The following is a 24,827-nucleotide window of genomic DNA, read 5'->3' on the forward strand; positions in this document are numbered from 1 at the left end:
GAGTTTTACATTCAGATCTCTGTGGCTGCAGGGATTGGAGGAGGTAGTGTTCTGTAGGGACTTTTGGTTTATTCATATTTGGTTGGGGCTTGATGTTTATTGTGATGTTTTAAATTAAGAGAGGCAGGTGAGTATCTGCACTAAAAAATAGATTATAACGTGTCTTTTTTAAAATTATTTTAAAATGTCTGTTATGAAGAGTGGTAAGCTGTTAAGTCAGAAATGGGTGAATAATGTTTAATTTTAATTAACTGCTTTCTTATATCCTAGGCTGACCAGATATCAGGATTTCATATAAGATCTGTTCTCTGCGTCCCTATTTGGAATAGCAACCACCAAATAATTGGTAAGACATTACCTAAATAGTTCAAACTTCTTTTTAACTTCTTTTTTGTTTTATTTTTAATTTTAAGGGAGGGTGCAGGTGAGGGGCAGTGGGAGAGGGAGAGAGAAACTTAAGCAGACTCCATTCTGAACGTGGCGTTGATGCAAGGCTCAATGTCACGGTCCCGACATGATGACCTGAGCCAAAACCAAGAGTCAAATGCTTAACCAACTGTGCCACCCAGTACAAACTTCTTTTATAAAGAAAGACAAATTTACTTTAAAATACACCACATCTTTTTCTTTAGCCTGTTCCCCCCTTTTGCACTTGATCTTAGCAAAAAGGCCAAGAAGTGATAGCTGCTCCCCTCTTTTATGTCCAGGACTCATCAACCTAATTTTCATTCCCTCACATCACTTCATAGGTGTAGACTCCTGATGAATCCACATGAGCCAGAACAATGAACAAAAATTTATTCTTTAAACCAATAATTTTGAAGTTGGAGAGGATCTCAGAAATCAACTGATAGAACTCTCTTATCTTACTTTGTGGAAATCGAGGTGGGGTGGGGGAATCCCACAAAGACCAGAATAAAGTCACAGAATGTTAGTTGCAGGATCAGGGTTACAAGTCAGGCTGTCCCAACTCCTCTACAGATTTTCCCACTACATCTGTGTGCTTACGTCTGTGCTTTTATAGGTGGAGTACATGCAAAGGAAAAGAACATGCATTATTAGACTGTGCAGCATATAGACTGTGCAGCATCTTTCTATCTGGATGATTCTGAAATAGGTTATACTTGACCCAGAATAACAGAACTGTGGGCCAACAGTTTCCAAGTTTTTCTCCCTCCTTTGCTCCTTTCCCTCCCCTCAGAACCTCTATCAGGAAAGTATTAAATCTAAGAAAGAAGTCAGTGGGTAAGGAAAGAAGTTATAAAGAGTGGAGGTGTTAGTTAAAATTATTGAAACATAATTAAAGCATGATTTTTTCTAAGAGATGTAAGGTAATTAGTGCATTGGCCTTTCTTTGTTTCCCCCCAACATTGCCTATTAAACTGTAAGACCCTGCTACTTATCAAAGGATTTAGTATTCTGGAAATATTGTCAAGGCTTGGATTATAACAGAATTTTTTTTCATCAGTTCGCTTTTTGCAGAAAAATTTTTCTACATCAATGAACATAAAGAATGTTCAAAGATTTGGGAATTTGAACCCCTAGTACGAAGTATTGAATTGCATCATGTATACTTTTAAATATATTTAAGTTTAAAGAGAAGAGGAAGGACATAAGAAACACTGTTTCTGTGCTGTTGATGTCCAATGGCAATCTCAAATACAGTCCTAGCTTTCATTCCTAACAGTAAACATCTATTATTCTTTCAAAATCAAGACTTCAGGGGCGCCTGGGTGGCTCAGTGGGTTAAGCCTCTGCCTTCGGCTCAGGTCATGATCTCAGGGTCCTGGGATTGAGCCCCACATAGGGCTCTCTGCTCAGCAGGGAGCCTGCTTCCTTTTCTCTCTCTCTGCCTCCCTCTCTGCCTACTTATGATCTCTGTCAAATAAATAAATAAAATCTTTAAAAAGAAAAAAAAATTCAAAAAAAAAATCAAGACTGCAGTTTGCCTTTTACATGCCAAAGACTTCTGTTTCATTATATACGTCATACACACATCATTATTTAATGTCTTCTAGCATATGATGACTTACTTACCTAGTGGGAATTTAGGTGTTTTAAAAAAAATTCAAGCATGTTTTAGAATTATAACTGTGTTTGGTTTGTACCAAATGGGGACATGGGAGAATGCTTTTCAAGATTGTTCAGTTTTTCTGATTAGAACTGTATGTTTTGAGAATCTTGCCCCAAAACATCTGGTACAGTGCTGGAAATGAACTTGAGACAGAGAAAGTACATAGGAGTTAAGTTTGCTAGAACTGTATGTACCCCATCGGTATTAGGCAGCAGAACTAACCTTTTTGTTCTTTTGAAGGTTAACTGCGCCACCATCCCCCACATTTCTTGAATGTTCACTCCATGTGAGCAACATGCTTTAAAACATTCAAACACTATCTCATTTCATCTTCATAGCCTCTGAGATAATCAACATTTTCATCCCCATTTTGCAGATGAGGACTTTCAGGGCTCAAAAATGTTAGGTAACAGCTGATGGTGGAGTTGAGATGTGAAATGAGACAGTGTGACACCAGAGCCCATGTTCTTTTTTTTTTTTTTTCTTAACTAAAATATAATGTATTTTTTGTTTCGGGGGTACAGGTCTGTGATTCATCAGTCTTACCAATTCCCAGCGCTCGCCATAGCACACACCCTCCCCTATGTCCGTCCCCCAGCCACTCCATCCCTCCCATGCCCATCCACTGCAGCAGGCGTCAGTTTGTTTCCTGCGATTAAGAGTCTCTTGTGGCTTATCTCCCTCTCTGGTTTCATCTTGTGTCATTTTCCCCTCCCTTCCCCTATGATCCTCTGTCTTGTTTCTCAAATTCCTCAGATCAGTGAGATCACATGATAACTGTCTTTCAGAGCCCGTGTTCTTAATCACAATGTCATCCTGCCTCACTCATGCGCTGTGTTCCACAGGATTGAAAACATAAAAAATTACAGATACCTTTGTATACACACACATGTGTATACACACAGTTATTAACACTCAGTGATACAGCTAATTGCATATATGTATATATGCATGTGTATATATGTCAGATATATCCAAGTCACTGTGCACAGTCCTCTTGAAAACCATTTTTAAGGAATCAGACTGATGCCTGGTAGAACTTCAGGCTTCACTGTGACTCAGCTTAGATATCACAACCTTGAAGATAAACTGCATCGATGTACCTCAGATCTGTCCCACGCGACAGCAGGCACTGGGGAGACCAGAGATTAAACTCAGTGTCTGAAGTTACCTAAGGGAGGTATCAAGTCAGCTGGGCTTTATTAGATTATAGTAACACAGTGGCCAGTGCTAAAAATGACCGCGTAAACCAAACTCTTCCCACAGGAGTGGCTCAAGTGTTAAATAGACTTGACGGGAAAGCTTTTGATGATGCAGATCAACGACTTTTTGAGGTAAGAAAATAAATTTGTGCACCAAAGGCTAGAGCTGAGTCACCACTAGTCTCCTGGTGGCAGCTTGTCAAAATCTGCCAAGAGTGTGTGTATAGTGGCGAGACCGCCAGCCAGCTCCACTGCATGCTCGGTCATCTCCTTTCTTGGGTTTTCAAGCCTCCCTTTATTCCAGTCTGCCCTCTAGCTGGAAAGGTTGGCCTCAAACAGGCATCCTTGTACACGTTGCACCAATAAAGTAGCCAACATGGAAACCTCATGCTTATTTTTCCTCTAGGAGAGAATACCTCACAGCTTCTTTACAAACTGGTTCTAGATCTATCTTCCTTCCTTTTAATATTTACCTAATGGGTACGCCCACTTGGTTTCTTCACCAAAATATTTTATAGCCTAGCCACTGAAAGAGGGTGCTTTAGTTTAATGGAATGAAATTACTCAAAACCAGTCCACAACCTAAATAAATTAAGAACACATTTGATAAGACTATAAGTATGTTTTAAATTAATAAAGTCATTTCTTCACCAGGACATTATATTAATAATTTTTTCTCATGTGCAATGTGAGCTATAAAACTGTTACATGACAATAGTAATTAAGAATTTTAATGTGCATATTTCCCCAAGGCCTACCTCTGTGTACAATAAAGTTATATTTTCAGACCCATTTCTGATGACTGCCTGCTTTCATATTAGATTATACCAATGAATTATTGTAATTTTTAATTAGTAGGCTTTCTCTTTCCTAGGCTTTTGTCATCTTCTGTGGCCTGGGCATCAACAACACAATTATGTACAATCAAGTGAAGAAGTCTTGGGCCAAGCAGTCCGTGGCTCTTGATGTAAGTCAGTATTTATGTCCAAATTATATGCTTTAAAAGCTCTCATTTTATGAGAGAGAAAAACGTCCTTATTATGGGATTAATTTCTCAATTTTTAATTACCTATTCATTGGGCTTTAGTTATTTTAGAGTCATGTGTTTGAATTTGATGAAAGCCACTAACCCTCTCTAGGACAAGGACACATATGCACACAATTTTGCATACAGTCTTGGGGAATTCACAGATTCCTTAAAGGCCATCCATATGTTGCACAGTTAGATATAGATTTTATGTGTTAGTTTTATTAAAAGTGATGATGCAAAAATAATTTGTTAGGATTTATTTAAAATTAAATGCATTATGAACTTACTTTGAATATGTAAAGGTAGTCTGGAAATTCACAACTTTTCTTACCATAGAAGAAAACTTCACTGTGAAGATATGTGACCCAAGTGAGGGAAGCTTCTGTCATTCTCCAACTCCCCCGCCACAAACATGTACACCTCCCACTGAGAACTCTGACCTATTCCCCAGAGGTAAACTGCCTCTCCCCTCAGACTAAGTCTGAAAACAAGAGTTCTCCTCTGAGTCCCAGCTTGCTGCTTTTTCTCAAATGGTACAATATTCTCTTAAAGTACTAAGATATTGAACTCTACTTACAGCATTAGAACAGAAACGTAAAGATTTAAAAGTATTCTGCTCCAAAACCATTATTTTTTTAGCAGCAATCTAAATCTATACCATTTTTCTTATTTTATTTAAATTCTATTAATTAACATATAATCCATTGTTACTTTCAGAGGTAGAGGTCAGTGACTCATCAGTCTTATATAATACTCAGTGCTCATTACATCATGTGCCTTCCTTAATGTCCATCACCCAGTTACCCCATCCCCCCACCTCCCTCCCCTGGGTTAACCAGTAAACCATGGTTAAGACTCCTATGGTTTGTCTCCCTCTCTGATTTTGTCCTGTTTTATTTTTTCTTCTCTTCCCCTATAATCCTGTTTTGTTTCTTAAATCCCACATGTAAGTGATATTATATGATCATTGTCTTTCTCTGATTGATTTATTTTGCTTAGCCTCTGGTTCCAACCACGTCGTTGCAAATGGCAAGATTTCATTTTTGTTGATGGCTGAGAGGTATTCCATTGTTTGTGCGCGCGCACACACACACACACACACACACATCTTCTTTATCCATTCATCTGTCAAAGGACATCTCAGCTCTTTCCACAGTTTGGGTATGGTAGACACTGCTGCTATAAACACTGGGGTGCAGGTGCCCCCTCAGATCACTACATTTGTATCCTTTGGGTAAATACCTCATAGTGCAATTGCTGGGTCATAGAGTAGCTTTATTATTATTTTTGTTTGTTTGTTTCTTCATGTCTCCTTCCCAATACTTGACTGGATTATTTGTTCTTTGGGTGTTGAGTTTGATAAGTTCTTTACAGATTTTGGAGATGAGTCCTTTATCTGGTAAGCCCTTTGCAAATATCTTCTCCCATTCTGTAAATTGTCTTTTGGTTTTTTGACTACTTCCTTTGGTGTGCAAAAGCTTTTTATCTTGAGGAAGTCCCAGTAGTTCATTTTTGCCTTTGTTTCCCTTTCCTTTGGAGACGAGTCTAGCAAGAATTTCCTATAGCCAAGGTAACAGAGGTTGCTGCCTGTGTTCTCCTCTAAAATTTTGATGGATTCCTGTCTTACATTTAGGTCTTTCATCCATCTTGAGTCTATTTTTGTGTGTGATGTAAAGAAATGGTCCAGTTTCATTCTTTTACATGTGGCCGTCCAATTTTCCCAACACCATTTATTGAAGAAACTATCTTTTTTCCATTGGACATTCTTTCCTGCTTTGTCGAAGATTAGTTGACCATAGAGTTGAGGGTCTATTTCTGGGCTCTCTATTCTGTTCCATTGATCTATGTGTCTGTTTTTGTGCCAGTACCATAATGTCTTGATGATGACAGCTTTGTAATAGAGCTTGAAGTCTGACATTGTGATGCCACCAGCTTTGGTTTTCTTTTTCAATGTTTCTTTGGCTATTCAGAGTCTTTTCTGGTTCCATACAAATTTTAGGATTATTTGTTCCAGCTCTGAAAAAAGTTGATGGTATTTTGGTAGGGATTGAATTGAATGTATAGATTGCTTTGGGTAGCATAGACACTTTAACAATATTTGTTCTTCTAATCCACAAGAATGGAATGTTTTTCCATTTGTTTGTGTCTCCCTCAACTTCTTTTATGAGTGTTCTATAGTTTTCCGAGCACAGACACATTGCCTCTTTGGTTAGGTTATTGTTTTTGGTGCAATTATAAATGGGATCTACTCCTTAATTACTTATTCTTCTGTCTCGCTGTTAATGTATAGAAGGGCAACTGATTCCTGTGCATTGATTTTATATCCTGCCGCTTTGTTGAATTCCTCTAGGAGTTCTAACAATTTTGGAGTGTAGTCTTTTGGGTGTTCCACATAGAGTAGCATGTCATCTGCAAAGAGTGAGAGTTTGACTTCTTCTTTGTCATTGAAGACGCCTTTTACTTCTTTTTATTGTCTGATTGCTGAGGCTAGGACGTATAGTACTATGTTGAATAGCAGTGGTGATAGTAGACATCCTGGCTGTGTTCCTAACCTAGGGGAAAAGCTCTCAATTTTTTCCCTTTGAGAATGATATTCATATATGTATGACTTTTTTGTTATTGAGGTATGTTCCCTCTATCCCTACACTGTGAAGAGTTTTAATCGAGAAAGGATGCTATACTTTGTCAAATGCTTTTTCTGCATCTATTGAGAGGACCATATGGTTCTTGTACTTTCTTTTATTAACGTGGTGTATCACATTGATTGATTTGCAAAATCCCAGCTGGTTTTGATGCAAGATTTATTGTTTTCCCCAACTTTTGGTCTGTAGCTATCATCAAAGATTCTGTGAAATACTTATTAAGTAGGACAGATAAAATATCACATAATACACGACATCATCTAGAACAGCACAATATAATACATGGGCAATCTTCAAAATATTCTGTGTACCAAGCAAGATATTGGTAGAAAGATAAAACCAAGGGAGAAGATAAGTAGGCAACACTGTGGTACTTGCAGCAATTTGATTTAAGGTTTAAAGACATAAAATTAGTTCTTTACCAAAAACTTTTCTACCCTTAATTGAACTCTGAACTCTGGAAGCACAGAGAATTTATTTTTTTATAATCTTATCCGCAGTGCCTACCAGAGCACTTAGCACAGAGAAAGCATTTATTAAATGGTTTTTGGACAGATGGAGGGAGAGAGGAAGGAAAGAATGGGTGAAAGGGATTCTCCTGCTCAGTGAAGGGAATTTTTTTTTCTGGTTTTCCCACTGAGTTCTGCTTTATTTATATATAATATATTTACAACAAGGAATAAAAATAATATCTTCAGGATGAATTAATAAACAAGTAAACTGTAAATATGCAACCTATGAATCAATAATAAAGCATTAAGTTCTATGTGCAAAAGAATTTTCACATCCTACCTCTGTCACCTACCTCAGTTGTGAGAATTAAATGAGGTGATACATGAGATTTTAACATTCCATAAATAAAATTATAGTAATACCAAAAATCACCACATTATTGCTTGCAGTAGTATGTTCATTACTGAGAAATCACCATAGATTTTAAGAAAGAAAAGAGGGCAGGAATTTTGAACAACAAATGTTGTCACGACTCCTTCACCATCTTCAAATTTTGAACTCTACAGAGTTGCCTCATCCAGCTTCAGTTCCTTTGTTTCTGCAACTTTGAAAAGGACACACTGTACACTAGTCCCACACAAACCTATTTGATCCTGTCATGTTATACTTCACACACAGTGCAGCTCCTACACACCCACATTCGAGCTCCTCACTGCCCCCTGGTGGATCTTCATGCCATTGAGAAGGGCGTGGGTTGAAGCAAGAGCTGCCATTCACCAATGAGAGGCAACACTCTCCCAAGGCCTAGTCCCCACCTGCCCTCAGGGAGCCACATCTCCCTTTACCTACAAGGTGCTAATACACCACAGTCTCCTCACCCAGGAACTGCTCATTTGGGTTCATAGTGAATACCCTCTTGTTTGTGCAACTCAGATACCTTCTATCCTTACACACAAAAATTATTACTGACACTCCCAAATTTCCAGCCCAAGTCTGGGCCTCATGGCAGTCTCACCCTTTCAGAAGTGGCTCGTATGTGCAGTTGTATGTTCTGTGTGCTTGCCCAGTTATAACTCTGGTGCCACCATCGTGGTTTCATCCCTCCCCGCCCCACTCAACCACTACCTCACTAGATACCAAACTCTGATCTGTGATGATCAGTGTGTTTTGGGGAGTTCCCTCATCCCACTCCCTCACCCAGGAATCCATATGCAGGAATATCTAGAACAATGTCTCATCTCAGGGCTTTATGAAGACAAAAGATTTATTGAGAGCTACTAAACCCAAACTCCGAAATGAGATCTACATATACTATAAAATACCTTAACTTTTGAATGAATATATATATTTTAAATTTATGTACTTATAAATACTATAGATGCACGTGAATAATAAAATTTTATGTAAATATTTCTATTAAAAACCTTTATTTATAACCAGCCTCTTCCAGAAAAGAGTTTGTTACTTTATAGGAATGTAAATAATCCAGCAAATATTTTAAGGTAAAATAATAATAATGACACTAATGATAACAGCAGCAACAATAATAAGCAAGAGACAGAGAGGACGCACAAGCCAGAGGGGACAGAACCACACGCATTGCCATTCTTCTATCATCTCCATCCCTCCTTCCCAAGGACCTGGGATGACCCTCTCCTTTTTCTCTAGTGTAGCTAAGGAAAGACTCCCTACTTGGATCTGGGCAGGCTCTTCTTCTACTTGTGTTGTCTCTTTTTTTACTTATTCTCTTCAGTTTTTTTTCTGCTTGATCTTGCACAAGATCTTTGTCTAAATGTAGCTTTACAATTCATATATACATATACTATATATATATATATATATATATATATATATAGTCTTTGTGCAGTGTGTGTGTTTTTTTTCATTTGACAACAAGAGTGAAGAGAAGTCATCCATCCCACAACTCCCAGTGACAATAAACCCCCTAGAAGCCTTTCCCTCCCCAGAAAGTGGGCATGCATATTTCATGGCCTAGAGAGGTAATGTGAACACATTTCTTCCTGCATGTTCAGGAGACTCTTGAGAGCCAACACAACATTCTCTTGTTGTTTTTTTTTGTTTTGTTTTGTTTTCCTTTTAATTTTTTTAAAGATTTTATTTATTTATTTGACAGACAGAGATCAAAAGTAGGTAGAGAAGCAGGCAGAGAGAGAGGAGGAAGCAGACTCCCTGCTGAGCAGAGAGCCCAATGCAGGGCTCGATCCCAGGACTCTGAGATCATGACCTGAGCCGAAGGCAGAGGCTTAACCCTCTGAGCCACCCAGGTGCCCCCATTCTTTTGTCTTTTAAGAATCCTTTCTGCCGGGACGCCTGGGTGGCTCAGTTGGTTGGACAACTGCTTTCGGCTCAGGTCATGATCCCGGAGTCCCGGGATCGAGTCCTGCATCAGGCTCCCAGCTCCACGGGGAGTCTGCTTCTCCCTCTGACCTTCTCCTCGCTCATGCTCTCTCTCACTGTCTCTCTCTCAAATAAATAAATAAAATCTTTAAAAAAAAAAAAAAAAGAATCCTTTCTGCCAGGCATTTTTTATTTTTATTTTTTGAAGATTTTATTTATTTATTTGAGAGAGAGAGCATAAGGGTCAAAGGGAAAGGTACAAGCAGACTCCCCACTGAGCAGGGAGCCCAAATGCTGGGCTCCATCCCAAGACCCCGACATCATGACCTTAGCCAAAGGCAGACACCTAAGCAGCTGAGCCCCCCAGGCGCCCTCCGCCACTGCAGAAGGAGGCTGCTGGCTTTAAGTGCCAGGCAATGCAGGGAGATGATTTAGAGCCCTGTCTTTGACATTGGTCTCATCAGTCTAGTTAGGACTGAATCCTGATTCAGGTGCTCTGGATCTTGGACAACTAAATTTCTCAATCTTATTTTTTTCATATGTTAAATGGGTATGATAAGAAGGGTGTTTTTACAGTTAAATAAAGCAATGCAGGGAAAGCGCTGAGGGAGTGTTTAGTTACAGTAAGCACTTTATAAAAGCTACCTGTCCTATTAACCAGAGCACGTGCTGCCCTCTAATCTGCAGCAAGTCCTGAATGCTCAGACCAAGAGTTGCTGTAAAACTGTGCTGATTGAGGGGCTGGGGAAGAGATACAATTTTTTGCTCCTTTTAATGAGAAGGATCATTTCCTGCTTGAAGTTTCAACTACGAATAGATCCCTAATTTCCTAGATACTTGGCGCGCTCTGTGTTTCACCACTGAGCATCCCGGCAGTGTTACCCCTGCGCCCCAAGCCTCACCCCTGCACCCCACGCTCCCCCTGCGCCCCAGGGCTTACTTAATGCAGGCCCATTTTCTGTGGCTCCTGTCACCCTGTAGGTTTCTACAGAGAAGTCCAGGAGGTGTAAATACAAATTTTCCCATGTCAAAAATAGCCATGCAGGTCTTCGAAAGCTGTACATCACCAAGAGTAAAGTCTCTACTAAAGACCTGCCAGGCTAGGGGTCCCTTCCCTTTTGCCACATACTGGCAACTTCAGCTCCTTTTTTTTTTTTTTTTTTTTTTAGAGATTTTATTTATTTATTTGTCAGAGAGAGAGAGAGAGACAAGCGCACAAGCAGGGGGAGCGGCAGCCAGAAAGAAAAGCAGGCTCCCTGCTCCCACTCAATCCCAGGACCCTGGGATCATGACCTGAGCCGAAGGCAGACACTTAACCGAATGAGCCACCCAGGCGTCCCTTCAGCTCGTTTTAACCTAATCCACAAATGACAAAAAAATCGCAGTATGAACATACCACATACTTTCTTCTTTTCTGGCCTTTAAAAACTGAAGTGATTAATACATTGTCTGTATTTTGTTTAACAATTGAAGTATAGAACACTATTACTTTGATGACTGCTTTTCTTAATTTCTCATAATTTAGTTATATAATTAGATTCTTAAAGTTCTTTTTCCTAAATATGTAAAACTAATAATCTAAGACTCTTAGAGAGCAGAAATTCTCTTAAAGCTGAATAATGGAACAAAGAGAGGAATTTACCATCATTTTTAATAACTCTAGTTTTATTATCCTGGGTTCCATTCTACCGGAGTGCCAAGAGCTTCACAGGAAGTGTACTAATGGATGTTCACATTTTCTGAGTGTAAGAATCCTATGATTAAGGGGGAAACTTCACCTGAAAGTCCAGTGGACAAAGAAAATACAGTATGAAAGTAAATTAGAATATTCTTCATTTTGAACACCAAGAATTGTCCTTTGGGGTGTCTTTCATAGAAAATGCAAATAAAGACTCACCTGATACTGATGAGAAATTTTCCAGGAAATAGAAGTCGGTGTATTAAGGGACACCTTTTACCCTCCTATGATCAGAGGAAGGAAGGGATGAGGGTCAGACAGAGGGTGTGGAAAAGGCATGTGCGATCAGGAGCCAAGCCCCATTGATTCTAGCTCCCCAAGTCCTCTGCCATCCATTTCTTCCTTTCAAATTGCCACAGCAGCCATTCCACTTAAGGGCTTCATTACCTCTTGACTGAGCGATTGTAATAGCCATCTATCTATTCTTCCTAAACCATATTTCAGATTGCATCATTCACTCACTCAGAGATCCTAAATTACTCCTCCATTACCTATCAGAGTACAAACTTCCTGGTCTTTGGGGCCCTTTGAAAGTTCATACCAAGCTATCTTGCTACCGCTGGCTCTCATTTCTCTTTTCAGAGTATTCTATGCTACTTACAAAAAAACTCAACTACCTCGTAGTCTCCAAATCAGCCACCTGCTTCTCTGCTGTCTGATCTTTAATATCATTTCCACCTCAGTTACTCTCTGTTCCAACTATGCTGTCTCCCCTCAAAGTTGTTATGTCATTCAAAGCTGAATTTAAGGGTAATCTTTCCTATAAATCTTTTAAATCCCATGCTTACTTATTCCTGTCTTTGTCCTAGATTATAGTTAATTGGGAGTCTGTATGTTTTCCTCTGCTAGAACGTGTTTGCATTAACGTACGTGATTATGTCCTAGCTATTCTTTATTCCTTTTGGTGTTTTATAGAGAGTGACACTCAACAAAAGTATATTGAATAAATGAATGCACGCAGCCACAGATAATTATTTTGGTCTGCCATGTCAACATTTCAAATGGAAACAGCTTGGGCTATATTAGAAGAGTTGATGGTCACCAGCAGCGGTCTTGCTGGCCACTGACTCATACAGCATACCTCCATATTCCCCTTCTCCTTTATAGGCCACGAGTGTCAATTATTTCTATTTATTTATTTTGGGGGAGATCTCCTCCAAGATACCATCTTCCCTGGGCTATTTCCTTAGATGATGATTAAGGGGCCAACCTGGCTTCCTGGAGATAATTCTGCCATGCAAAATCTCCTAAGCTCCAAGGAGAAAAATTTCTCTAATGGGGTAATTCACACAACTAGACTCATAGGATGCTAACAGAATGTCACTCCATTCTTTTTTTCATCCTTCTTTCTTTAGACCTACCCTCTTGAACCAATCTTCCCTACTCCTGGATGAACTCTCTGGCTCTCCTCTAGGCTTTCTAATACACTCAGATGTTAAATAGCATCTGAGTGCCTCCCCTTCCCTGGGATCAGAAAACTATGGTCAGGAGAGGGTCACAGTGAGCTTCTTTATTCTTCTTCACTTTACCTCCTTCCCAAGACAGGTGCAGGGAACAAAATGGAAATAGGATAAAGAGCAAACTCTTACATGACCGGTGCTGTCCTAACCTGGTGTCAAGGCCCTCTGTGTCAAGCACCAACATTCTCTTTTTATTGTGAGTGCCTTTCATGAATTCTTTGGAGAGTTCTGGGGGCTAGGAATCTCCTGTTGACAGTCCCTGATGTGGGTTTACCTTTCCTGACTGACGGGTCATAATCCTTTCTCAGGCCCTGGTTTCCAGTGGCCCATACAGATCTTTCCTCCATGGGGATCATCTCACTCCTTCAGAAAGTCTTCTTTCCTAGGATCTATGTTTGTTTTTCTCTTTTATTTATTGTGGTCAAATAAACACAACATAAAAAAAGTTTACCCTTTTTAAGTACACAGTTCACGGGCATTTAGTGCATTAACAATGTTGTGTAATCATCACCAATCGACATCCATCTCCAGAACTGTTTACTCTTCCCAAACTAACACTCTGTGGCCATGAAATACTAACTTCTCATTCCCCTCTCCAGCCCTTGGCAACCACTCTTCTACTTTATGTCTATGAACTTGACTCCTCTAGATACCTCATATAAGCAGATTCATACAGTATTGCCTTTTTATGACTGACGTATTTCACTTAGCATAATGTCTTTAAGTTTCATTAATGTTGTAGCTTGTGTCAGAATTTCCTTATTTTTTAAGGCTGAATAAAATTCCACTGTCAGTATGTACCATATTTTGTTCATCGGTTCATTGCTTCAATGGTCAGAGTCCTTTTAAGCCTAGTTATGTCTCATTGGTCCATTTGGCCTATGGAAATCACATATCTTTGACTGTTAGATTGCACAAAGTAGCCCTCTCCTTCTGCCCCTTAACCTTTAGAATTTTTATTTTTTTCTTTCTTTTTTTTTAAGATTTTATTTATTTGACAGAGAGAGAGAGAGAGAACACAAATGAGGGAGTGGCATACAAAAGCAGAAGGTTCCCGGCTAAGCAAGGAGCCCGATGAGGGGCTCAATTCCAGGACCCTGGGATCATGACCCAAGCAAAAGGCAGCTGCTTAACTGACTGAGCCACCCAGGTGCCCCTAGAATTTTTAGGCACGAATCAGTGACACTCTCTGGGAGTATACATATTGGGTTCTACACATGGTTTTTTTAAGAAACCCTCAAAAAACCCTAACCAAAAGATTTTCAATATTGGCTCCTCTCCTGAATTGTTTCCCTTGTCTCATACAATGCAGAGATGGGGAATGAGTACCTTAGCTTGAAGGTAGCAGAAGTAGTTTGGAGTCATCTCTTTAGAATGGCCTAGAACCTCCCTTTAGAATGTAGTGTCTGTTGTTCTCAACTATAAAGTCAGAAAGAGTTCCATTTAAACATTCTGTTATCTACCAAAATGACTTTACAGACTAGGTTACTGTCCAACCATGATCCAGTGATTGTCTGAATGATAAATGTCTACCCTTGGAAGAACTTTGTTTATTTGTAGGTTCATTGGCTACAGGTTACCGATTACAAGTCCAAATGCAACACTTGGCAAAAGTGAAATTGTTCCCATTTGTAAAATCTTCTTTACTGAAAACATGTTGCATTGTATAAACACTTCTTCTTAAGAAAGGATAAAAAGGAAACCTAAATGAACTACTTCCCTGAAAGGGTTATATGGTCATTATTTCCCCATTGTAGCTACTACTACCTCTTAAGTTACTTTTAAAACAACATTTTGGAAGCTGTTCTTTGTGAAAATTCCTGGCTCTTAATTGAACTGGTGTATAAATTATGATCAAATAATTGTGGTGGCTTTCTAAAAGGCCCTAAGAGAATAATCATGCCAACTTTCTTCAACTTCTTTGGGTATAAGGTACAGGAAAAACCAATTAAACAGATAGCATGAGCTTCTACTCTTCATTTGCTACTTTGAGTGCAGGGTTCATACAGAAACCAGGGAAACAAATAGGGGGATTGATTACATTTCTGTTGAGGGCTCACTGAAGAGGCTGGGCTTGAACTTTCAGGTCCAAGGCTATAGAGCAGGGTACAGCAATTTCATTCTGCCCATCAGTGTTAAAAGCCTTCAGGGAGCAAAACAACACCACCTAGTTGAGGTCAGAGCCCTTGTACACCAAGTCTCGTAATGCCCCCTGCACCCCGTGCCCTGGACACTCATTTCCACTAAACCAAGTCTGCCTGAGGATCAGCACAGCAGACCCCTCCCCCAGAAAACCAGCACAGCTAGCTCACATCAAGTTTATTGATCATAGAGTACTGAACATCTTCAGCTCTAGGGAAAGTAGGATTGAGCTTCCTTTTTACTCTTATTCTTTATTTCTTTTATTTTTATTTTTTAATTTATTTTCTTATATTTTCCAATTCCCTTTAAATTTTTAATTTGTTTTTTAAATTTATATAAATATATTTTCATATTTTTAAAATTTTTGGTCTACTTCCATTTTATTTTATTTATTTTATTTTATTTTATGTTTTATTTTGGGATCTAGATTCTTTTAACAAGCAGACCAAAACCCAGCCAGGATCTAGTTTTGTGTTTTGTTTAGTTTGGTTTGATTTTCTTGTTTTGTGTTTCTGTTTTTCTTAGGGTTTTTTGTTTTTTTCCTCACTTTTTCTTTGTTTTTTTGCTTTGTCTTTGTTTATTTGTTTGTTTTGCTGGGTTTTTTTTCCTAGTCTTTTCTTTTCTAAACAAAATGATAAGATGAAGGAATTCACCCCAAAAGAAAGAACATGAGGTAGAACTCATGACCAGGGATTTAATCAATACAAGCATAACTAAGATGTCTGAACTAGAATTAAAACAACAATTATAATGATACTAACTAGGCTTGAAAAAAAGCATAGAAGACACTAGAGCATTCCTTACTATAGAGATAAAAGAATTAAAATCTAGTCAGGCCAAAATTTAAAATGCTATAACCAAGCTGCACACACAAATGGGGGCCATAAAAATGAGGATGGATGGAGCAGAGGAGCAAATAAGTGATACTAGAGATAAAATTATGGAAAATTAGGAAGCCAAAAAGAAGAGGGAAATAAGGGTAATGGACCATAAGGTAAACTTAGAGTATTCAGCGACTTGGTAAACTGTAACATTCATATCAGAGGCATCCCAGAGGAGGAAGAGAGAGATAAAGGAGCAGAAGGTTTATTTGAACAAATTATAGCTGAAATATTCCCTAATCAGGGGAAGGACACAGACATCAAAATCCAAGGAGCACAGAGAACTTCCATTAAATTCAACAAAAGGTGGCCATCACCAAGGCATATCATAGTCAAATTAACAAAATACACAGACAAGGAAAGAATCTTGAAAGTAGCAAGGGAAAAAAGGTCCTTAACATACAAGAGAAGACAGATCAGGTTTACAATAGACCTATTCACAGAGACTTGATGGGCCAAAAGAAAGTGGCAGGAAATATTCAACGTGCTGAATGGGAAAAATATGGAGCTAAGAATTCTTTATCCTACAAGGCTGTCATTTAAAATAGAAAGAGAGACAAAGAATTTTCCAGACAAACAAGAACTATAGGAGTTCATGACCACCAACCCAACCCTGCAAGAAATTTTAAGGGGGACTCTTTGGAGAATAAAAGACCAAAAGCAACAAAAGACCAGAAAACATCACTGGAAACACCTCTACAGCTAACACAGTGGCACTAAATTCATATGTCTCAGTAATCAGTCTGAATGTATGTGGACTACATGCACCAATCAAAAGACATAAGGTACCAGAATGGGTAAAAAACAAGGTCCATCTCTATGCTGCCTACAAGAGACTCGTTTTAGACATAAAAACACCTGCAGATTGAAAATGAGGGGATACAGAACCATCTGTCATACTAATGGATATCAAAAGAAAGCTAGAGTAGCCATACTTTTTTTTTAAGATTTTATTTATTTATTTGACAGAGATCACAAGTAGGCAGAGAGGCAGGCAACGAGAGGGGGAAGCAGGCTCCCCACTGAGCAGAGATCCTGATGCGGGGCTGGATCCCAGGACCCTGGGATCATGACCTGAGCTGAAGGCAGAGGCTTTAACCACTGAGCCACCCAGGTGCCCCGAGTAGCCATACTTTTAGCTAGACTTTAAAATAAAGACTGCAACAAGAGATGAAGAAGGGCATTATATCATAATTAAGGGGTCTAACTGTCAGAAAGATCTAACAATTGTAAATTTTTATTCCCCCAATTTGGGAGCACCCAAATATATGTCAATTAATAACAAACATAAGGAAACTCATTGATGATAATACAATAATAGTAGGAGACTTTAACACCCCACTTAGAGCAATGGACAGATCATTAAAGCGGGAAAATAAGGAATTTTTTCAATTTTTTCAATAAGGCTGTGAATGACACACTGGACCTGAAGAACTTAACATATATTCAAAACATTTCATCCTAAAGCAGCAGAACACACATTCTTCTCAAGTACACATGGAATTCATTTTTCAGAATAGATCACCTACTGGGTCATAAATCATCCCTCAACAAGTACCAAAAGATCAAGATGGTACCATGCATATTTTCAGACCACAGAACTTTGAAACTTGAACTCAACCACAAGAAAAAAATTTGGAAAGACCTCAAATGCATGAAGGTTAATGAAGATCCTACTAATGAATGAATTGGTTAGCTAGGAAATTAAAGAAGAATTAAAAAATAATACATGGCAGCAAATGAAAATGAAAGTAAGACAGCCCAAAACCTTTGATATGAAGCAAAGTGACCCTAGGAGGGAAATATGTTGCACTACAGGCCTACTGCAAGAAGCAAGAAAAGCCTCAAATACACAACCTAACCTTACACCTAAAGTAGCTAGAAAAGGAAGAGCAAATAAAGCTTAAAGCCAGCAGAAAGGACTTAATAAAGTTTAGAGCAGAAATAAATGATAATAGAAACCAAAAAGAAACCAGTATAGCAGATTAACAAAACTAAGGGCTAGTTCTTCAAAAGAAGTAATAAAATTGATAAACCCTTAGCTAGACTTATCAAAAAGAAAAGAGAAAGGACCCAAAAAGAAAAAACACAAATGACAGAGGGGAGATCACAACCAACTCATAGTTCACACTCTCTCTCCCTTTGAAGCTTCAGATTTTTTTGTTCCAGCTAACTCTTGGTTCTTGTATGCACCTCCAAAAGTCCAGACTTAGCATATCTAGCAATTATAATCTCCATTAAAAAAAAAAACAAACATTTAGGGGCACCTGTGTGGCTCAGTCATTAAGCGTTTGCCTTCAGCTCAGGTCACTATCCCAAAATCCTGGGATCGAGCCCCCTCATCAGGCTTCCTCCCCTACTTCCTCCCCTACTTCCCCTGTTTGTATTCCCTCTCTCACTGCATCTCTCTCTGTCAAATAAATAAATAAATAATTTTTTTATAAAGTCGAACAGATATTTTTTATTAACAGTATACTGATTTGATGTTTTCATTTACAATGGTTTATCTTTAACTTCTCTCCTTGGTTTTTCACATCCAGACATCTGCCAGTCTCAGTCAGTTTTGTTCCTGCAGTATCTCCACTTTCATGGTTCAGATCTTTATTTCTTGTTCCCTGTATTAGTTCTACTTACTCAAGCTAATAATCCTGGCTCTAGTGTCTTTTCTGCTCACACATGGTACACTCAAGATTTATTCTCCTAAAGTGCAGTAACTTGTCATATCTGTCTCTAAAACCATCAGTGGCTCCCCATTGCCTGCAAATTAGAGTGATAAAAGATGTAGAGTATTTTTATGAGAAGAAATCAAAATCAGTGGTAACCAGTGCTTAGAGCTAACCATCTTATTATTTGAGTTTACATTTTTTTTCTTTCTACCATGTTAAGATATCACAGTCTTCTGGTTTTCACTGCTACCAATGAAAGATCTGCCATCATTCACGTTGTTCCCTTAAGTATAACGTATCTTCATTTTTCACTGATTATAACATTTTGTTTTTATTACTTCTAGGTTATTTTGTTTTAGGCATATTTCTTATAAACTACATACATCTGAATTTAATGTTTAAATTCAATTTGAGAATCTTTGTTTTTGATGAAAGCTTTGGCTTTATGTAAGTTATCTTTTTCTTCCTGAGTTTTTACTTTCTTATATTTTGCTTTTTCTAACTTTTACTATGTGGATCATATTTTTTTTGATTTTTTAGAAGATTTTTTATTATGTGTCTTTTACAAAAGTGTTCTTAAATCAATATTTCTGTAATTAATAAAGGCAAAAATGAACCAGTATCTTTTATCTTCTCACACTATGTAGGCAAATGAATTGTGTGCATTTACCTGCAGTTGCCTGGTTTTGTTTATGTATTATAGGATTTTGTAGGATTTTAATTACATGATCATAAACAAATTGTTACATTTACACAGTTATTTTTTCAAAAGTACTACTCATATTTTTCAGTACTAATATAACTATATTTATAATCTTTATTTAGACATAGATTTTGTTTTGGAACCCTAATTGTATCCATCAAACCACCTCAAAACTTACTAGTTTTAAAAGAGCAATTTTGTTATTTTTCACTAAAAAATATATCTTGTATATCACAAGTGCAAAAAGTGTTGCCCCATGCCTCTTCCCAGAGACACCCACCACCACCCCAGAGATAACTACTGTTCTGTTTTTTTACCATAGATTAGTTTTACCCATTCTAGAATTTCACATAAATTAAATTATACAATATGAAATCTTTTATTTAAATGCTTCTTTCAACCAGCACAATGCATTTGAGAGTCACCCATATTGAGAATATATGTAAGTTTATTCCTTTCAACCGATGATTAGTATTTCATTGTGGAATCATACCACAATGTGTTTATCCATTCTCCCATTGATGGATACACAGGCTATTTCCAATTTGGGGCTCTATGAATAAAACTGCATGAACATTTTTGTAAAAAAGTATTTTTATAAACATATGCTTTTATATCTCTTGATCTAATCCCTAGTACTTGAATTACTCTATCAAAAGGTCAGTGTATATTGAGTTTTTTTTTTTAAGAATTATTTATTTATCTCAGAGAGATAGACAGAAAGGAAGAGAGTGCGAGTGAAGGGGAAGGGTAGAGGGAGAGAATCCTCAAGCAGACTGCTGCACTGAGCATGGTGCCCAACACAGGGCTCGATCTCACAACCCATGAGATCATGACTTGTGCCTAAAGCAAGAGTCAGACCTTAACCAGCTGAGTCACCCAGGCACCCTATATATTAGTTTTATAAGAAGATGTCAGGTATGTTTTTCTTCTGGTGTGTAACTATGAAAGTTTTAGTTGTTTCACAATCTCATCGGTATTTGGTGCTATCATTGTTTATAATTCTAGCCCTTTGGTAAATATGTAGTGATATTTTATTGTGGTTTTAATTTTAAATATACAATATACAGCTATATAAATATACAAAATATACAACTAAAAACATTTTACATTTTTCTCATGTGTTTATTTACCACTTATATGTCTTTTGTGAGCTCCCAAATTTCCGCCCACTTTAAATTGGATTGTTTGCCTTTGTATTACTGGATGGTAGGAGTTCTGTATATATCCTGATACTGATCCTTGGTCCGATATATATGTTGTAAATGTTTTTCTTCAAATCTTGCTTATTCACTTTCTCCATGGTGTGTTTTGATGAGCAGATGTTTTTAGTTTTGATGAAGCTTAATTTGTCTTTTCTTCCAGTTTTAAGGTTATTGCTTTCTGTGATATAAAAATCCATTACCTGCCCACAAATCAAGAATACATTCCCCTGTGCTTTCATCTAAAAGCTTTATGGTCTTAGCTTTTACATTTGGCTCTATGATCAATCTCAGTAATTTTCGTACATGGTACCGGTTAAGGTTCATTTTATTATATGTCCCATTTATTAAAAAGTCCTTTTTTTCTCCATTGGATTACTTTGGCACCTGTGTTGAAAAACAAATGACTATACAAGTGTCAGTCCACTTCTGACCTCTCTATTCTTTTCCAATGATTTGTCAATCCTGAACTCTTGCATTAAAAAAAAAATCTTCGGGGCACCTGGGTGGCTCAGTGGGTTAAGGCCTCTGCCTTCGGCTCAGGTCATGATCCCGGGGTCCTGGGATCGAGCCCCACATTGCCTCTCTGCTCAGTGGGGAGCCTGGTTCCCCCTCTCTCGCTGCCTGCCTCTGCCTACTTGTGATCTCTCTCTCTCTCTCTCTGTCAAATAAATAAATATATATTTTTTAAATCTTTACTAACTCCAATCAGGATATAAATTCTGCTATCATAATTTGGATTCCCTCAAAATTTTCTCATATTCTAACCAATCCCATTTGCATGTTGTTGACTGTGTATTCAATCACTGGTATTTGTTGAGTTACTTTGCAGTGGATAGTGTTCTAGGTATTGAGGATTCAGCAGTGAGCAAACAAGTAATATTCCTATTCTCATGCACCTTGTAGTCTTTGGGAAAAGACAATCAGTAAGTAAGTAAACAAATAAACTAACAAGATAAATTCATGATGATGTGTCATAAAGAAAACAAAGCAAGATACTTTAATAAAGAAACATGTGCTATTGCAGATATGTTGGGAAGAAATGACAGTAGACATTTGTTATCTCAGTCCTTGTTTTTTTTTTAATTTCATCCAGACCTATTTTACCTATATGGTTTTCTGCTCTAGCTTCTTGAATCTTATTGAAGACACTAAACATAAGATTTTTGAAAGGCAATGGCCCTTGCATGAGATGCTATCAAAGATATATTTTCTCTAAGCTTTCAGGATGAGGTCCCCTTTCCCTTGGACTTCAGTGTTTCCTAACTGGCAAGGCTTTGTGGCTGGCCTTAGACCTCTCTTATTGTCCACTTACATACTGTTGAATCCTCCAAGAGGGCCAGAATGGAGCCCTTCAAAGCATGGGACCCAGGCCAGGTACTTGGACTGCCAGAGTCTCCAACAATACTGACAAAGGCTGAGTACTTCATGGTTCTGGTCCTCTTCTCCCTGAGCAGGGCTCTTCTTTCTAGATCTCTGTGCATTGTCTCCATAGATCTCAGCATCTAATTCCACTGCCCTAGCCCAGCCACCATTCTCTCATCCATAGCCACTCCTGTCCACCTCCAATACATCCTCTACACAGCAACCAGGGTCAAATTCTACACATAATGGGGATCGCTCTATATAAGTTCAAGAACAGGAAAAACTACATCAATAACAAGGGAATAACTGCCTCAAAAGTTGGAGGGGTGGTCACCTCTGGGATCAGGTTTAATTGAGAAGGGGCTTCCTTGATCACAGTGATGGGAAAGCTAACAAGATCATGTGGGTCTCTTACCTAAAAAACCTCAGTGTCTTCCCATTGACTATAATAAAATCTTTTATTAGCCCAGAAGGCCCTGGATGGCCTGGACTCTGCTCAGCACCTCTACTTCATCTCAGGCCACCCCTGCCTCACTCATATTATCCTTAGAAGCAACTTCACCTTCTGCCCAAAATATCTTCCCTCCACCCTTTGGTCTGGCTAGTCCTTTTTATTTTCCAGGTCTTACCTTAAATACCATCTCAGCAAGGCCATCTCTAACCAACTTTCCTTCCACGCCCCACACTTGGCCCACCCCCATTCTCATTCAGCATTTTGCTTATTGACTCTGTAGCAATTATTTCAGTGCATATGTTTGCCTGCTTAGTACACTCTCTATTGCTGAAACAGAAGCTCCATTAAGACAGGGACCATGTGCACAGTGCTTGGAACAAATTAAGTCCTCAGTAGATACTCCTTGGTTGGATGAATGGCTCATGATCTTGATACCCACCTGAGATAATGCTGTTTCCTGACTTTCTCAAATACCATCTGATTTCTATGACCACCAACTTTAGGTCGGACAGATTAAAAATTGCCCTTTTTAGTCTTACTTTTGGACTTCCCTTCCTTCATGGCAACCAGCCATCCCTGTGGGTGACAGTGGCTCAGAGTAGGCCTGGTCCCTCCTTAGTCCTTTCACTCCAAAAGGGGCTCCCAGCAAAACCAAGCTGCATCAAACATAAAGTTCTTCGTGCTTCCTGCATAACCACTGCAAATAAGCAATATTTCTTTCTCCCAAATCAGCAACCACAGTAGCCTTGTTGGTTATGCAAAATCCATGAGGGAAGAGGTATAGAAAATAAATATATAAATACTCAATAACGGGCTGCTTAGAAGTATGCCAATAAGTGAAATCAGACTACTAATAGTTCCAGATATGTAAATTATAGATTTGAAAAGCCATTGGCACATATTATAGTCATTTTAGACACAGTAATAACCATTCCAAGTTGCTCAGTTAGTCCAGAAAAATGTTATGTTCTCCTCTGTTTGAATTAACAAACAAGAAAAACAAGTAAGCAAGGAATTCATTAGAAAAGCATTTATGAAACATTAATACATATAATAACATACATGATTAAGAAAAACAGCCTCACATTAAAACAAAATGTGGGGAATAATGCAACTGTAGGAAAGAAACACTTATTTTGAAGGAGTTATAAATTATATTCCTTTAGGTGTTTGTATGGGATCATATTGAATCACACTAAGAATTAATCCAAAAGAAATCTTTTTCATTTAAGTGTTAATAGCTGAGATCTTTAATGAGGGACTTACTAAAACTTTTATTACTTGGGAGAATTATTACCACATACAACTTTTTTGAAAGAAATAGTGTGTTTCTTTCACCCTAAGGACATTGAAATGATTGACATTAATAACTAAGCAATTCCTTAATGTTATGTAACAGAAAAAAGCCAATCATAATCCTTCACTTATAAATAATTCTCTTCTATAGGTATCAGAAGATGTTTAGTCAAATCAATGATGTTTAATGAGCATATACTACATGTACTATAATGCTAAATATAAAGAATATTTAATGAGCATATACTGTAATCCCACTTATTTGGAGATCCTGCCTACCAAACACAGCTCTTTGGAACTCAGAAGAGAATCAGGAAATAAGTGAAAGTCGAATAACACCACAAAATTCCTATACTACAATTCATACATTGGACACATCTGCTCCGATTTCAAACACAGTTCTAACACAACTTGCTGTATGATTGCCTAGTCTGTTGTGATATTCATTAGGCCCACGAGCAAATATTTCTGATTCTGTCCCTTTGAGCCTATGGTATGGTTACACTTTTGCACTCCCTTGAAGTCAAATGGAGACATGGGCCTTGCACTGGCCAGTGAAAATTGAATGGAAAATGTGGATATCTCCTCCCTTTTACTGAAGAGAGAACTGAGCCTCACATGGGGTGAGCCATTAGGCTAAAGTTACTGGGCTTGTGAAGCCAGGATTATGACCTCAGTCAGTCTGACTCCAAAAACCCCTCTGCTCAACTGCCAAGCTATATTGCTTCCCACTGTCACTGTACTGTGGTGGCAAATTAAGAAAACAACACTTCACTAAATGAAAGGAAATGGCCTGCCTTTAGAATTGCTGTAAATAATCCATAAATCAATTAATCCACACAAGCAAAATCAAGAACTACTATTGACCCCTTTAAATAAGGAAAGAATGTGGTCATACTATAAGCCAGTGACAATTCAGGGATGAATTCTGATTTCTGTGCTCAAAAATGTTGTAGAGTTGACTTATGTGATGACATGATTTTAAACAGGATTGTGACCCAATTGCTTTCATAAGCCAAAATGAAACTAATTTCACTTATTTTATATTTCCATTTTCAACATAATTAAGAAATGAAAAGAAATCTAGTTACAGGAAGTAGAATTAGTAAAATAGAGCTAAGGAAACATTTCAAATAAAGAAGCTGTTCAGATCACACTGGG

The 24,827-nt window shown here is 38.1% G+C and overlaps 1 protein-coding gene across 1 annotated transcript in view; it reads left to right on the plus strand.

Annotated features, from left to right (window-relative positions):
• The window catches only part of LOC131827927 (dual 3',5'-cyclic-AMP and -GMP phosphodiesterase 11A), a 248,434-nt gene that overhangs the window by 80,232 nt on the left and 143,375 nt on the right, over positions 1-24,827 (plus strand). The window contains exons 8-10 of the mRNA XM_059168871.1: positions 271-346; positions 3,341-3,408; positions 4,151-4,243. Of these exons, the coding sequence (XP_059024854.1) occupies positions 271-346; positions 3,341-3,408; positions 4,151-4,243 (237 nt within the window). The remainder of the gene's footprint in view (positions 1-270; positions 347-3,340; positions 3,409-4,150; positions 4,244-24,827) is intronic.

The sequence above is a fragment of the Mustela lutreola genome, chromosome 3, assembly GCF_030435805.1.
Source record: "Mustela lutreola isolate mMusLut2 chromosome 3, mMusLut2.pri, whole genome shotgun sequence".
NCBI lineage: Eukaryota > Metazoa > Chordata > Mammalia > Carnivora > Mustelidae > Mustela > Mustela lutreola.